Below are 12,349 nucleotides of genomic sequence, written 5' to 3'. Positions count from 1 at the left end.
TACTTAATATATGACAAAAATTATATTCATGTAACTGAGTGCATCTATTAACAAAAGTAACAACACACCTGAATCAACTTAAGGACAAGCCTGATTTGCTTGCCAAAAATAACTTAGAAGAACCAATCATCCTTTACATAAGAATATTTTCAACCCAGTGACAGAGAAAAATATCAGCATACACCGGTACCTCTGCAAATGTGCATTGAAATTCAAAAAACTTGGGGCGCCTGGGTGGCGCAGTCGGTTAAGCGTCCGACTTCAGCCAGGTCACGATCTCGCGGTCTGTGAGTTCGAGCCCCGCGTCAGGCTCTGGGCTGATGGCTCGGAGCCTGGAGCCTGTTTCCAATTCTGTGTGTCTCCCTCTCTCTCTGCCCCTTCCCCGTTCATGCTCTGTCTCTCTCGGTCCCAAAAATAAAATAAAAAACGTTGAAAAAAAAATTAAAAAAAAAAGAAATTCAAAAAACTTTCCAAGATTCTATAGACCAGTCAATATGTAAGTCAAACAAAAAGTGTATTTCAGTAATTTAAAATCTTAAAATATGCAAAATAGCCTTAAATAAATTTATAATCACACTATTGGCCATTAATATGAAATAAACTACCCAAGATATTTGTGCTACTGAAATAAAGAAAACAAATGGTCTTAAGATAATATTTAACCCTTCAATACTTGTGCATACAGTATTGCTTGCAGAAGGCATGACTTGTTTTCTCATTTAGAACTATTTAGAAGATCATCCTCAAACTCCATCTCCTCATTGCCAACTTCATGTCCTTGTTCCTCAATGTGTAGATAATGGGATTCAGAATGGGTGTGATCATAAAGTCCAAAAGGGCAAGAAAACTTATCCACTGGCACTGTGGGAAATGGCCACACATAAACAAAGATGCACGATCCGAAGAACAAAACCACCACAGTGATGTAAGCTGACAGAGTAGCAAAGGCTTTAGACAAACCACCTGAGGAATGTTTCCATACAGTGACCAGGATGAAGATATAGGAGATAAGCACTAAGAAGAAGGTGCCCATGGAAACGAACCCACTGTTGGCATTAACCATGAATTCCATTCTGTAGGTGTCTGTGCAGGCAAGTTTGATAAGCCAAGGAAGGTCACAGTAAAAGCTATCTATCTCATTAGGACCACAAAAAGGCAAATGGACAACAAAAGCTAACTGGACCACTGCATGAATGAGGCCAATAACCCAAGCACCGGACAGAAGCAAAATGCACATCTGTGGGCTCATGATAGTCAGGTAGTGGAGGGGCTTGCATATGGCCACATATCTGTCCAAGGCCATGGCGATGAGCAGGACCATCTCAGATCCACCCAGGACATGAAGGGCAAACATCTGGTGACACACCCCTGAAAGTATGTGGTTTTGTGCCCAGAATACAGGTCACAGTCATCTTAGAAACCCTTAAGGTGGAAAGACACAAATCAATAAAGGAGAGTTTAGCTAAAAGGAAGTACATGGGGGGTAATGTAAATGAGGATCAAAGGTCACTGTAAACACAAGGAGGTTTCCCAGGACCATTGTTACAGAAAACCCAGTAGAGAAAGCAAGGAGAAAATGTAGCACTGGTCCATAGGTAGAAAGTCACAGGAATACAAATTAAGACTTCAGAGTAATTTGCTTCACATATTGGCTATGTCTAGTGATACCTAAAAGACCAAAAGCAAAATAATAAAGAATTTATCAAAAATTATTATTTAAAAACACACATTTAAGCTTTTATTAAATCTGATTTAGGAAGAAATCTTCGTTAAAGCTATAAGGTTGTTTTTTTTTTTTAAATAGTGTGTTAACTTATCCATTTGGCTAAAATACTTAATAACTAATATTCCTAATAAGCATCTACCATTTGCCTAGTACTATGTAAAGTTTTGAGGTAAAACACTGATCCTGACTTCAGGAGATTTACAGGTTAATGTTGGAATTAGACATTATAGCTTTACATAATAGCTATTTACATATTATTTACATAATAGCTTTACAGAATTCTGATAATTGATTTAAAGGAATGAATTGGGAAGAATGTGTTTCTTAAGCAGAATTATAAAACTGCAAGTGGCCCTTCCTTCAGCAAGATCCTCAGGGCCCTTCTAATGGAAGAAAGTGGCAATATCAGGAGATCCAACAGCTGGACATACATTTCTTTCTATGAAAGTCTCCCTAACGTTTTCTTCTTCAAACTGCATCTGAGATCAAGGAGGAAAACACAGAAATGAAAAAACTAATTTTCCCATTGTATAGAAATGAAATTTTACTTAATTTTATTTATTTTTAAATATATTGTCAAGTTGGTTTCCATAAAACACCCAGTGCTCATCCCAACAAGTGCCCTCCTTAACGCCCATCACCCACTTTCCACCTCTCCCCTATCCCCCATCAACCCTCAGTTTGTTCTCTGTATTTAAGAGTCTCTTATGGTTTGCCTCCCTCCCTCTCTGTAGCTACTTTTTCCCCTTCCCATCCCGCATGGTCTTCTGTTAAGTTAATCAAGATCTACATGAGTGAAAATATATGGTATTTGTCTTTCTCTGACTGACTTGTTTCACTTAGCATAATACCCTCCAGTTCCATCCATGTTGCTGCAAATGGCCAGATTTCATTCTTTTTCATTGCCAAATAGTATTCCATTGTATATATAAACCACATCTTCTTTATCCATTCATCAGTTGATGCACATTTAGGCTCTTTCCATAATTTGGCTATTGTTGAAAGTACTGCTATAAACATTGGGGTACATGTGCCCCTATGTATCAGCACTCCTTCATCCCTTGGGTAAATTCCTAGCAGTGCTACTGCTGGGTCATAGGGTAGTTTTATTTTTAATTTTTTAAGGAACCTCCACACTGTTTTCCAGAGTGGCTGCACCAGTTTGCATTCCCACCAACAGTGCAAAAGGGTTCCTCTTTCTCCGCATCCTCTCCAGCATCTATAGTCTCCTGATTTGTTTGTTTTAGCCACTCTGACTTGTGTAAGGTGGTATCTCAGTGTGGCTTTGATTTGTATTTCCCTGATGATGAGTGATGCTGAGCATCGTTTCATGTGTCCATTAACCATCTGGATATCTTCTTTGGAGAAGTGTCTATTCATGTCTTCTGTCCATTTCTTCATTGGATTGCTTGTTTTTTGGGTGTGGAATTAGCTGAGTTCTTTACAGATTTTGGATACTAGCCCTTTATCTGACATGTCATTTGCAAATAATTTTCCCCATTCCGTTGGTTGCCTTTAGTTTTATTGATTGTTTTCTTTGCAGTGCAGAAGCTTTTTATCTTCACGACGTCCCAATAGTTCATTTTTGCTTTTAATTCCCTTGTCTCTGGAGATGTGTCAAGTAAGAAATTGCTGTGGCTGAGGTCAAAGAGGTTGTTTCCTGCTTTCTCCTCTAGGGTTTTTATGGTTTCCTGTCTCACATTCAGGTCTTTCATACATTTTGAATTTATTTTCGTGCATGGTGTAAAAAAGTGGTCAACTTTCATTCTTCTGCATGTTGCTGTCCTGTTCTCCCAGCACCATTTGTTAAGTGACTAACATGACAGGGATGTCCACCCTCACCACTGTTGTTTAACATAGTGTTGGAAGTCCTAGCATCAGGAAGCAGACAACAAAAAGAAATCAAAGGCATCAAAATTGGCAAAGAAGAAGTCAAACTTTCACTTTTCGCAGAAAACATGATACTCTACATGGAAAACCCAACAGACTCCACCAGAAGTCTGCTAGAACTGATACATGAATTCAGCAAAGTCTCAGGGTACAAAATCAACGTACAGAAATTGGTTGCATTTTTATACACCAATAATGAAGCAACAGAAAGACAAATAAAGAAACTGATCCCATTTACAATCGCACCAAGAACCATAAAATACCTAGGTTTATACCTAATCAAAGATGTAAAAGATCGGTATGCTGAAAACTATAGAAGGCTTATGAAGGAAATTGAAGAAGACACAAAGAAATGGAAAAACATTCCATGCTCATGGATTGGAAGAATAAATATTGTTAAAATGTCAATACTGCCTAAAGCAATCTACACATTCAATGCAATCCCAATCAAAATTGCACCAGCATTCTTCTCAAAGCTAGAACAAACAATCCTTAAATTTGTATGGAATCACAAAAGACCCCAAATAGCCAAAGTAATATTGAAGAAGAAAAACAAAGTGGGAGGCATCACAATCCCAGACTTTAGCCTCTACTACAAAGCTATAATCATCAACACAGTATGATATTGGCACAAAAACAGACACATAGACCAATGGAATAGAATAGAGACTCCAGAACTGGACCCTCAAATGTATGGCCAACTAATCCTTGACAAAGCAGGAGAGAGTATCCAATGAAATTTTACTTCAGATGGTAATTCTTAAATTTGGGGGCCCTGCCGTAAGAATTTGGCATTTAAATTACTTACTTGAAGGATTCTTTAGACAAAAATAGTTTGATTTAAAGACTACTTAAATATTTATGTTAAAGAAAAACATTTATAAAGCACAGAGAACTAAAAGAGGAAGCAGCTTATCTCTTAGTGACTACAGGTAAATAAATATTTAAGATGCCTTCAACTTCAGGGGGCCTGGGTGGCTCAGTCAGTGGATAACCCCACTCAATTTTAGCTCAGATCATGATAGCAGGGTCATGGGACTCTCTCTCCCTCTTCCCCTCTCTCCCACTCATGCTAATTATTTAAAAATAGAAAAAGATGCCTTGAACTTCACTGAGCAAATTCTCAGTGACCTACTCTTCTGTCCGTAAACAACATATTTTATGAGGTCACAGTTTTAGAATTAATATATCCTAGTGATGTATTTCTAAGAATGGTCCATTAACAGAGACTTCTCACATAAGCAAGTTATTCTAACCATCCTTTAATAGCAACTACTCTTATAGATGGATAATGTGACAATTATCCAGGGGTTCTCAGTCACGACTGTGAATTAGAATTACCTGAAGTAGTTTATAGTAAAAAGCATATTTCTGGGATTTGTTCCCAGAATTCTAATTAAGCAAAGCAATGATGCATCCAGATTGTTTGCATTTTAAAAGCATCTCAGGTGATTTTAATGTAAATAGTCTTCAAATTACAGTTTGAAAACATTGTATTCTGTATTTTAATTTATTTCAAAATAGGAAAGTGAGTTTCATAAACCCTTCTTCAAAATTCAAAGAAATTCCTTTATTTAAAATCTATGGTGGAATTTAAGAAACAAAGGAGAAAAAGAGAGAGAGAGGAGACAAACCAAGAAACAGACTCTTAACTAGAGAGAACTGTTACCAGAGGGAGGGTGGGTGGGTTGATGGGTAAAATGGGTGATGGGGATTAAAGAGTGCACTTGCAAAGAGCACCCAGTGTTGTACGAAAATGTTGAAGCACTATATTGTACACCCGAAAATAACATTACACTGTATGTTAACTGGAATTTAAATAAAAATGTGTAAAAAATAAAATAAATGCATGGCTCTCTGTGCACTGACAATGACAAGTTCCCTGCAAAAGTCCACAGTTTGGGGAAAACTGGTGACTTTACTCACTCAAGTTTCACTAACATGGCAAGCAGCCATCCTTACCCAGTCCAGACACTTCAGCTCCAGGGATTTCTGTGCCTAAAGCGAGGGTGCAGGGTCCATATCCATCTTCATGGATCTGACCAAAGCAAGGAGGAGAGCTGAGCAGAGATTGGGGATGAGACAAGAGCCACGGATACCTCTAAAAAGTCATAAACACCTGTGGGATCTAGCATCTATTTCAGCATTTACTCTAGGACTGGTTCTGTGCTAAACATGCTGTGTGTGTGTGTGTGTGTGTGTATGTGTGCATAATAACCGGACAAAATACAGGGTCCTCAGGAATCAGAGAAAAATTGAGGTAATAAGGGAAGCCTTCGCTAATCATCAGGACTGGATTAAGTTTCCCTCTCCTATACTCTCAGACATCATGTTTATCTCTATCATAGCTCTCACCTGATAGAATATTTTGTGACTATATACTTGCTTTAATTCCACTAAACTGGGAATGTGTGTTCCTAAATACTCTATATCCACCCCTAGCTCTATTCATGGAATCTGAAACACAGCAGATGCTTGACAAACATTTAATTGCATAAATAAATGTGTGAATAGTATTAAATATACCTTGATGGTAAAAAAAAATGGCTATGTGTAATGTCTACAAAGTCAATAATTAGTATTACACCATTAAAAACCAAGGAAATTAATCCTAAGGCAGATTTCCTTTTAAGTTCTTTTCCCTCCCTCCCCCCCATCCCCGTTACAGGCATTACAGAAGCACTGCAGAAGCTGAAGTGTCTGTGATGTGATTCTTGTCCCAAAAGAACACTGTCTCAATTTAAGTGGAAGACAGTCCAAGACTAGTCCCTTCTCTGCGTCTCATTCTCATGAACTCTCTGGAAAACCCTCAATTTTGGCATTTTAACCAGGACTATGTGCAAAAGAGTACTAATCACCCCCTCACTGGGACAACCACAACAACTTATTTTCCCCTCATTTTTGGGACCAGACTGACCACAACTGCTGTCTGCCCCACACAACTAAGAAATCACTGCCATGTCCCTGACAGAAAGCTGCCTGAGGTTGGGTCAAAGTTGAGGTGTACAACGTAATAATTCCATTTGTATATACTGTGAAATCATCATCACAATACAGGCCCCCAACTACATGACCAGGAGAAAGGAGGGCTGTACCAAAGGCCGACCCAGAGAACAATCCTTACGGGGAGCCGTTATGTGGGACCCATCAAGAACGTGCCCGGCAGGAACATCACACAAAGAGGGGACACTGCATGAGGAGAACACGCGGGGCACGCTCTTCCACAGCAAGAACGCGCCCGTGGACGCCACCCGCTTCTTCTCCACGGCCCGGCACCGCCTCTACATCTGCGTGCTGACGGTCCACCTACCTGGCCGAGATCCAGGATCCCCAAAAAGTGGCTGCTGACATCTAAGGATCCTCAACAGGAAGCAGGCCATGCCTCGGAGGAGTCGCCGCTGGCCAGCGCCCCCACGTTGTCAGGAAGGCCCATCTGCCCTCCAGGCGTCCACGCCCACCTGAGGTCTCACGGAGGCAGCCAGGCTTCCCCCCAGTGTGTGTTCGACCAGCGGCCAATCCTGCCCGGAGACCCCCTGGACATCACCGGCCGCCCAGCCAGGTGGTGCCATAGACGTGCAAGCACAGAGGTCTGAAAGAAGGCAAGCCAGGGGGCACCACGTCCTGACCACACTGTCTGCAGCCCTCCTGGCGGCGCCCGGGGCCCTGGCCCAACTCCCCACTGCGCCTGCGCGCCACCCACCTGAGGCTCCACCAAGGCCTGGAGCCCTCGCATTCTCAGCACACCTGGGAATGCGCCGCCTCACAGGTCTCTGGGTCCTACTCCGCGCGGTAACACTTGCTTGCTGCTGTTTCTTTTGATTTTAGAGGCAACAGAAATGCCCAAACAGCTGAAACTTATTTGGCCAGAGGGTGGGGAGAGGAGTCAGGGCAACCAACACTTTTTGTCCCATTTCTTCAAAGGGAAACTCAAGTGTCCCTGCAAAATTTTGCAATAAAGCCATTAAGAGGAAAAAATGAAATAGAGTCCCATAGAAATGCTGTTTACTTATAAAAAGATTTAACCTAGAAGACACGACATATTTTTCCTCCTTTTTTATTTTAAAGTATTCTAGCAGGTTTATAAATACAACTTTTAGGGGCGCCTGGGTGGCTCAGTCAGTTGAGCGGCTGCCTTCGGCTCAGGTCATAATCTCACAGTTTGTGTGTTCCAGCCCAGCATCGGGCTCTGTGCTGACAGCTTAGAGCCTGGAGCCTGCTTCTGACTCTGTGTCTCCCTCTCTCTCTGTTCCTCCCCCGCTCATGCTCTCTCTCTCTCTCTCCTTCAAAAATAAATAAAAACATTTAAAAAAATTTAATAAATACAACTTTTATCCTTCAGATTTTAGGCCTTCTTTTGCTCTCTTCAAAATGGGATTTAACCTGGAAGACACGACATATGTTTCCTCCTTTTTATTTCAATGTATTCTAGCAGGTTTATAAATATAACTTTTATCCTTCAGATTTTAGGCATTCTTTTGCTCTCTTCAAAAATATAAGAGAGGAATAAGGTGTCATCTTCCTGAAAGCTTTTTATAACCACTCTTTTCTTTAAGTATAATTGACATACACAATCCTATTAGTTTCCAGTGTACATCAGTGATTTGATATTTTGATATATTATGAAAAGGATCCCCACAGGAAGTCTAGTTGCTAGGTGTCCACATACTAAGTTACTATGATATTATTGACTATATTCCCTATGCTGTACTTCATATTCCTGAAATTTATTTTATAATTGAAACTTTGTGTCTATTTCCCTTCATTTATTTTGCCCATCCCTCTCCCTCCTCCCATATGACAACCACCAGTTTGTTCTCTGTATCTATAAGTCTGGGTCTCCATTGTTTGTTTCTTTTGTTTTTGAGACTCCACATATAAGTGCAATCATATGGCATTTGTCTTTCTCTGACTTACTTCACTTACCATAAAACCTTCTAGGTCCATCTATTTTGTTCTGAATGGTAACATTTCCTCCTTTTTTAATGGTGGAATAATATTCCACCATAAATATATTCAACTACTTCATTCATTCATCTAAACTTGGACACTTAGGTGGCTTCCAAATCTTGGCTATTGTAAATAATACTAAGTGAGCATAGGGGTGTATATATCTCTTTGGAGTTTTTAAACTCTTTAAATGTTTACATATAAACATAAAAAAAATTAACTGTCTAAAGTCTATGAAACCAAAACACAGTATTATTGCAGTAGCAAGCAAGGGGAGTGTTGAGAAATTTTTCCTAAGGCAGATGTTTTCAAACTGTGTTCTTTTAGTGTTTATGCAAATGTGTAAGATTACAGTCATTAGAGAAGCCAGAAGTACCCAGGAGCATGTTTCTCCTGATTAAAAACATTGTCTAAAATTACTGGAAGCTTCATCCAATTATTCACATAATTTGAATATTACCCAATTCTCTCCTTTGGTTTGGTGTTCCAGAATCAACATATAAGAAAATTGTTTAAATTCTCTGACCATTTGGTTAATATAAAATTTAACTCTTGCTTATGATTATCTTTTTAGGTTCCAAAGACATTTAAAAGCTCAGCATAAGATCTGAATCTGTCATACTCAAACATACTTCCTAATAGATGACTCCCCAAGGGACAGATCAACTCATTAAGATGCAGTGTAGATCCAGTGTTTAAAAATCTGTGGGTAAAAATGTTTTAATTTCCTGATCCAGTGCATATTAAATAGTAACACAATACCTTAATTTATACCATGAAATATTGAGCCATAAAATACTGATTCTTCCCATGTGAAAATTAACTTCTGTAATTGAATTTCACTGGCATACATTCATATTTTTCAATAAAAATGTTAAGCATAATACACATTCACAAGAAAAAGTACACTTTTTAAATCAATAGGATCTTGAAATAGTGTCTTTTTTCCTCCTTGCTGTCTTTCAAAGCCAGGAGAAAGATTCATAGAGCATTTTATTCTTGGGTTAGTTTCCTTGTGCTGAATGTCTCGTGTCTTGAATGCCTATGAACTGACAGCTCTTGCTGTGTTGGACTATGATTAGGAAAATAAAATCCATTTTATATAAATATTTTAGACAAAATAAAATAGTAAGAGAAATCTCATTGTAACAGAGTTGAAGAGGGGCACCTGGGTGGCTCAGTCGGTTAAGCGACCAACTTCGGCTCAGGTCATGATCTCATGGTTTGTGGATTCAAGCCCCGCGTTGGGCTCTGTGCTGACAGCTCAGCGCCTGGAGCCTGCTTCAGATTCTGTGTCTCCCTCTCTCTCTCTGCCCCTCCCCAACTTGTGCTCTGTCTCTTTCTCAGAAATCAATAAACATGTAAAAAAAGTTCTAAAAAAAACAGAGAAAGAAAATCGCCAAGTACAAAGTGAAATTGTTGGGTTAAACGTGTATGTACGTGTATGTGTGTGCATATAGATTTATATTATATTGTTATTATATGATCATACTAATGTCATAGTACAATGGAGTTATAGTTATAAACTATGTTTATAATATAAAATTATATAATATTGTGATATACAAAAACTAATAAATAAGTGATATTATAAAGTTATATTATAAAATTATATTAATAATATAAAATTATATTATATAGAATAAAACTATATATATATGATTTTTGTTGAAATCAACTATTTCTCTGAAATATAACACAATACAAATTCTATCAATAAACCATCAGATTGAAATATTTGAGCAGAATCATATTAAAGAAATTATATACACTGAATGAGTAAGAACATGTAGCTCTATGGAAAGCTGGAATTCAGTGAGAAGTCACATGTTGGTTACACAGCTTCTTCATAGCTGTTTTCATCTCTTTATTTCTCAATGTGTAGATAAGGGGGTTCAAGAGAGGAGTAAAAATGGTATAAAATACAGACAAGAGCTTGTCCACAGAGAACCGACTGAAAGGCCACACATAAATGAAAATGCAGGGCCCAAAGAAGAGCAGGACTACCATGATATGTGCAGAGCAAGTAGAGAGTGCTTTGGATACCCCACCAGCAGCATGCTGTCGGACAGTGATGAGAATAACAGTGTAGGAGACCAAGAGGAGCACAAAACAGCTCATAGAGAGCAACCCACTGTCTGAGATCATGAGGATACCCAAGACATAGGTGTCCATGCAGGCAAGCTTGATCACAAGAGGAAGGTCACAGAAGAAGCTGTCTACTTCATTGGGGCCACAGTAAGGTAAATTCACAGTAAAGGCTACTTGGCTGATGGAGTGCACAAATCCAATGACCCATGAAACCAACACCAGTCCCATACAGGTTTTCCGACTCATCATGGTCATATAATGCAAAGGTTTGCATATAGCCACATATCTGTCATAGGCCATGGAAACCAGAAGCACCATCTCAGCCCCACCAATAAAGTGCAAGAAGAAGATCTGAGCCATACATCCTCCAAAGGAGATGAGCTTTTGATCACTAAGAAAGTCCCTGATCATCTTGGGGGTGGCAAATGAGGCTAGCCATATGTCCAAGAAGGATAGATTTCCCAGCAGGAAGTACATAGGGGAAGAGTGCAAGTGGGGGTCAGAAATTACAGTGACCACAATAATGAGGTTACCCAACACAGTAACCACATAGATCCCAGAGAAAAATATAAAGAAAAAATGTTGGAGATGCTGTGAAGTGCAGAGTCCATACAACACAAATTCTGACACCAAGGAATAATTCTGCAGTTCCATTATCTCAAGTTTCAGATTTTGTTCTGAATCTATATAAAGAAAAGAGATGGATATGAAAGGACCTGTCAACTATCAGGCACATGAAAGTGATCAACTAAATTTTATCAGAATACAATTTTAATTTGTAAGACATAACATAAAATAGAATACAGAGAAGATTAAAACAAAATCCAACAGCGGAGTTTGCTTTTCTCCCATGTTCAGGCTGCTTGGAATCTTCTTTAAAAAAAAAAAAAAACACTTTATTAAAATAAAATGTACCTACCTACCAAAATGCACCCATTTTAAGTGTAAAACTCAACGATTTTTAAACAAATTTACAAAGTTATGCAACCATTCCCATAATGCTTGTTTTGAAATCTTGACAATGTAGACTCCTTCCAGATTTCTCCTGGTAGTCATTGGACTATCTTCTTCTACTGTATTTGTTTGCTCATTCACAAGCTCACTCATTCAGACCATATCTATGTAACATTGACAGTTTCTCATTCTCACTTAATTCAGTTGTTAAAGCAATTAGCATAAAGAGAAATAAATCAATTAACCTAGGGTTTATATAGTTCCCTAATCTCTTTTAATCTCTTTTAATCCATTGGGTTTGGGATTAAAAAGCCAATGATCCAATTCATTTGTAGATTTATTTTGTATAAACTGACTACTTATGATAGGATTTGGGGATGGCTTCAGTGCAAAAGATGTTTTCCAAGACCTCTCAATAAGGACCAGAGCATAAAACTTATGCAATAATATCTTGGTGCGTAGCTTTTACAATATACATGAGTGGCTGATAAATTCAACATTTGATTAAAAATGTAGTTCTGAGTTTCCATAAGAACTGAGATGGGATGAATAAGTCTAATCCATTTATCATGAGAAATGAACTGGTGCCCCAGTCTTCTCACTAGGAGGAAGATATTGTATAAAATGTTTTATAAAGACATTGAACAGAATTCTTCATGGGTAATTTCACAAAAGATGTAGAATTGTCCTCGTTTGAGTTTTTTTTATGTTGGCCCTTTTTAAAATTGAAGGATATAACAT

The 12,349-nt window shown here is 38.6% G+C and overlaps 1 protein-coding gene and 1 pseudogene across 1 annotated transcript; both read right to left on the bottom strand.

Annotated features, from left to right (window-relative positions):
* Positions 1-729: 729 nt before the first annotated feature.
* Positions 730-1,540, bottom strand: LOC131517934 (olfactory receptor 4F15-like; annotated as a pseudogene).
* An 8,835-nt stretch (positions 1,541-10,375) lies between these two features.
* Positions 10,376-11,372, bottom strand: LOC131517933 (olfactory receptor 4K14). The gene has a single exon (XM_058740562.1). It carries the CDS (start codon positions 11,306-11,308, stop codon positions 10,376-10,378), a length of 933 nt encoding a protein of 310 aa, XP_058596545.1. The 5' UTR covers positions 11,309-11,372.
* Between the last annotated feature and the right edge of the window lie 977 nt (positions 11,373-12,349).

This window comes from Neofelis nebulosa, chromosome 7 (genome assembly GCF_028018385.1).
Source record: "Neofelis nebulosa isolate mNeoNeb1 chromosome 7, mNeoNeb1.pri, whole genome shotgun sequence".
In the NCBI taxonomy this organism is placed as follows: Eukaryota; Metazoa; Chordata; class Mammalia; order Carnivora; family Felidae; genus Neofelis; species Neofelis nebulosa.
Note: the sequence above shows the minus strand (reverse complement) of the source record. Positions and strands in the feature narration are given on the sequence as shown.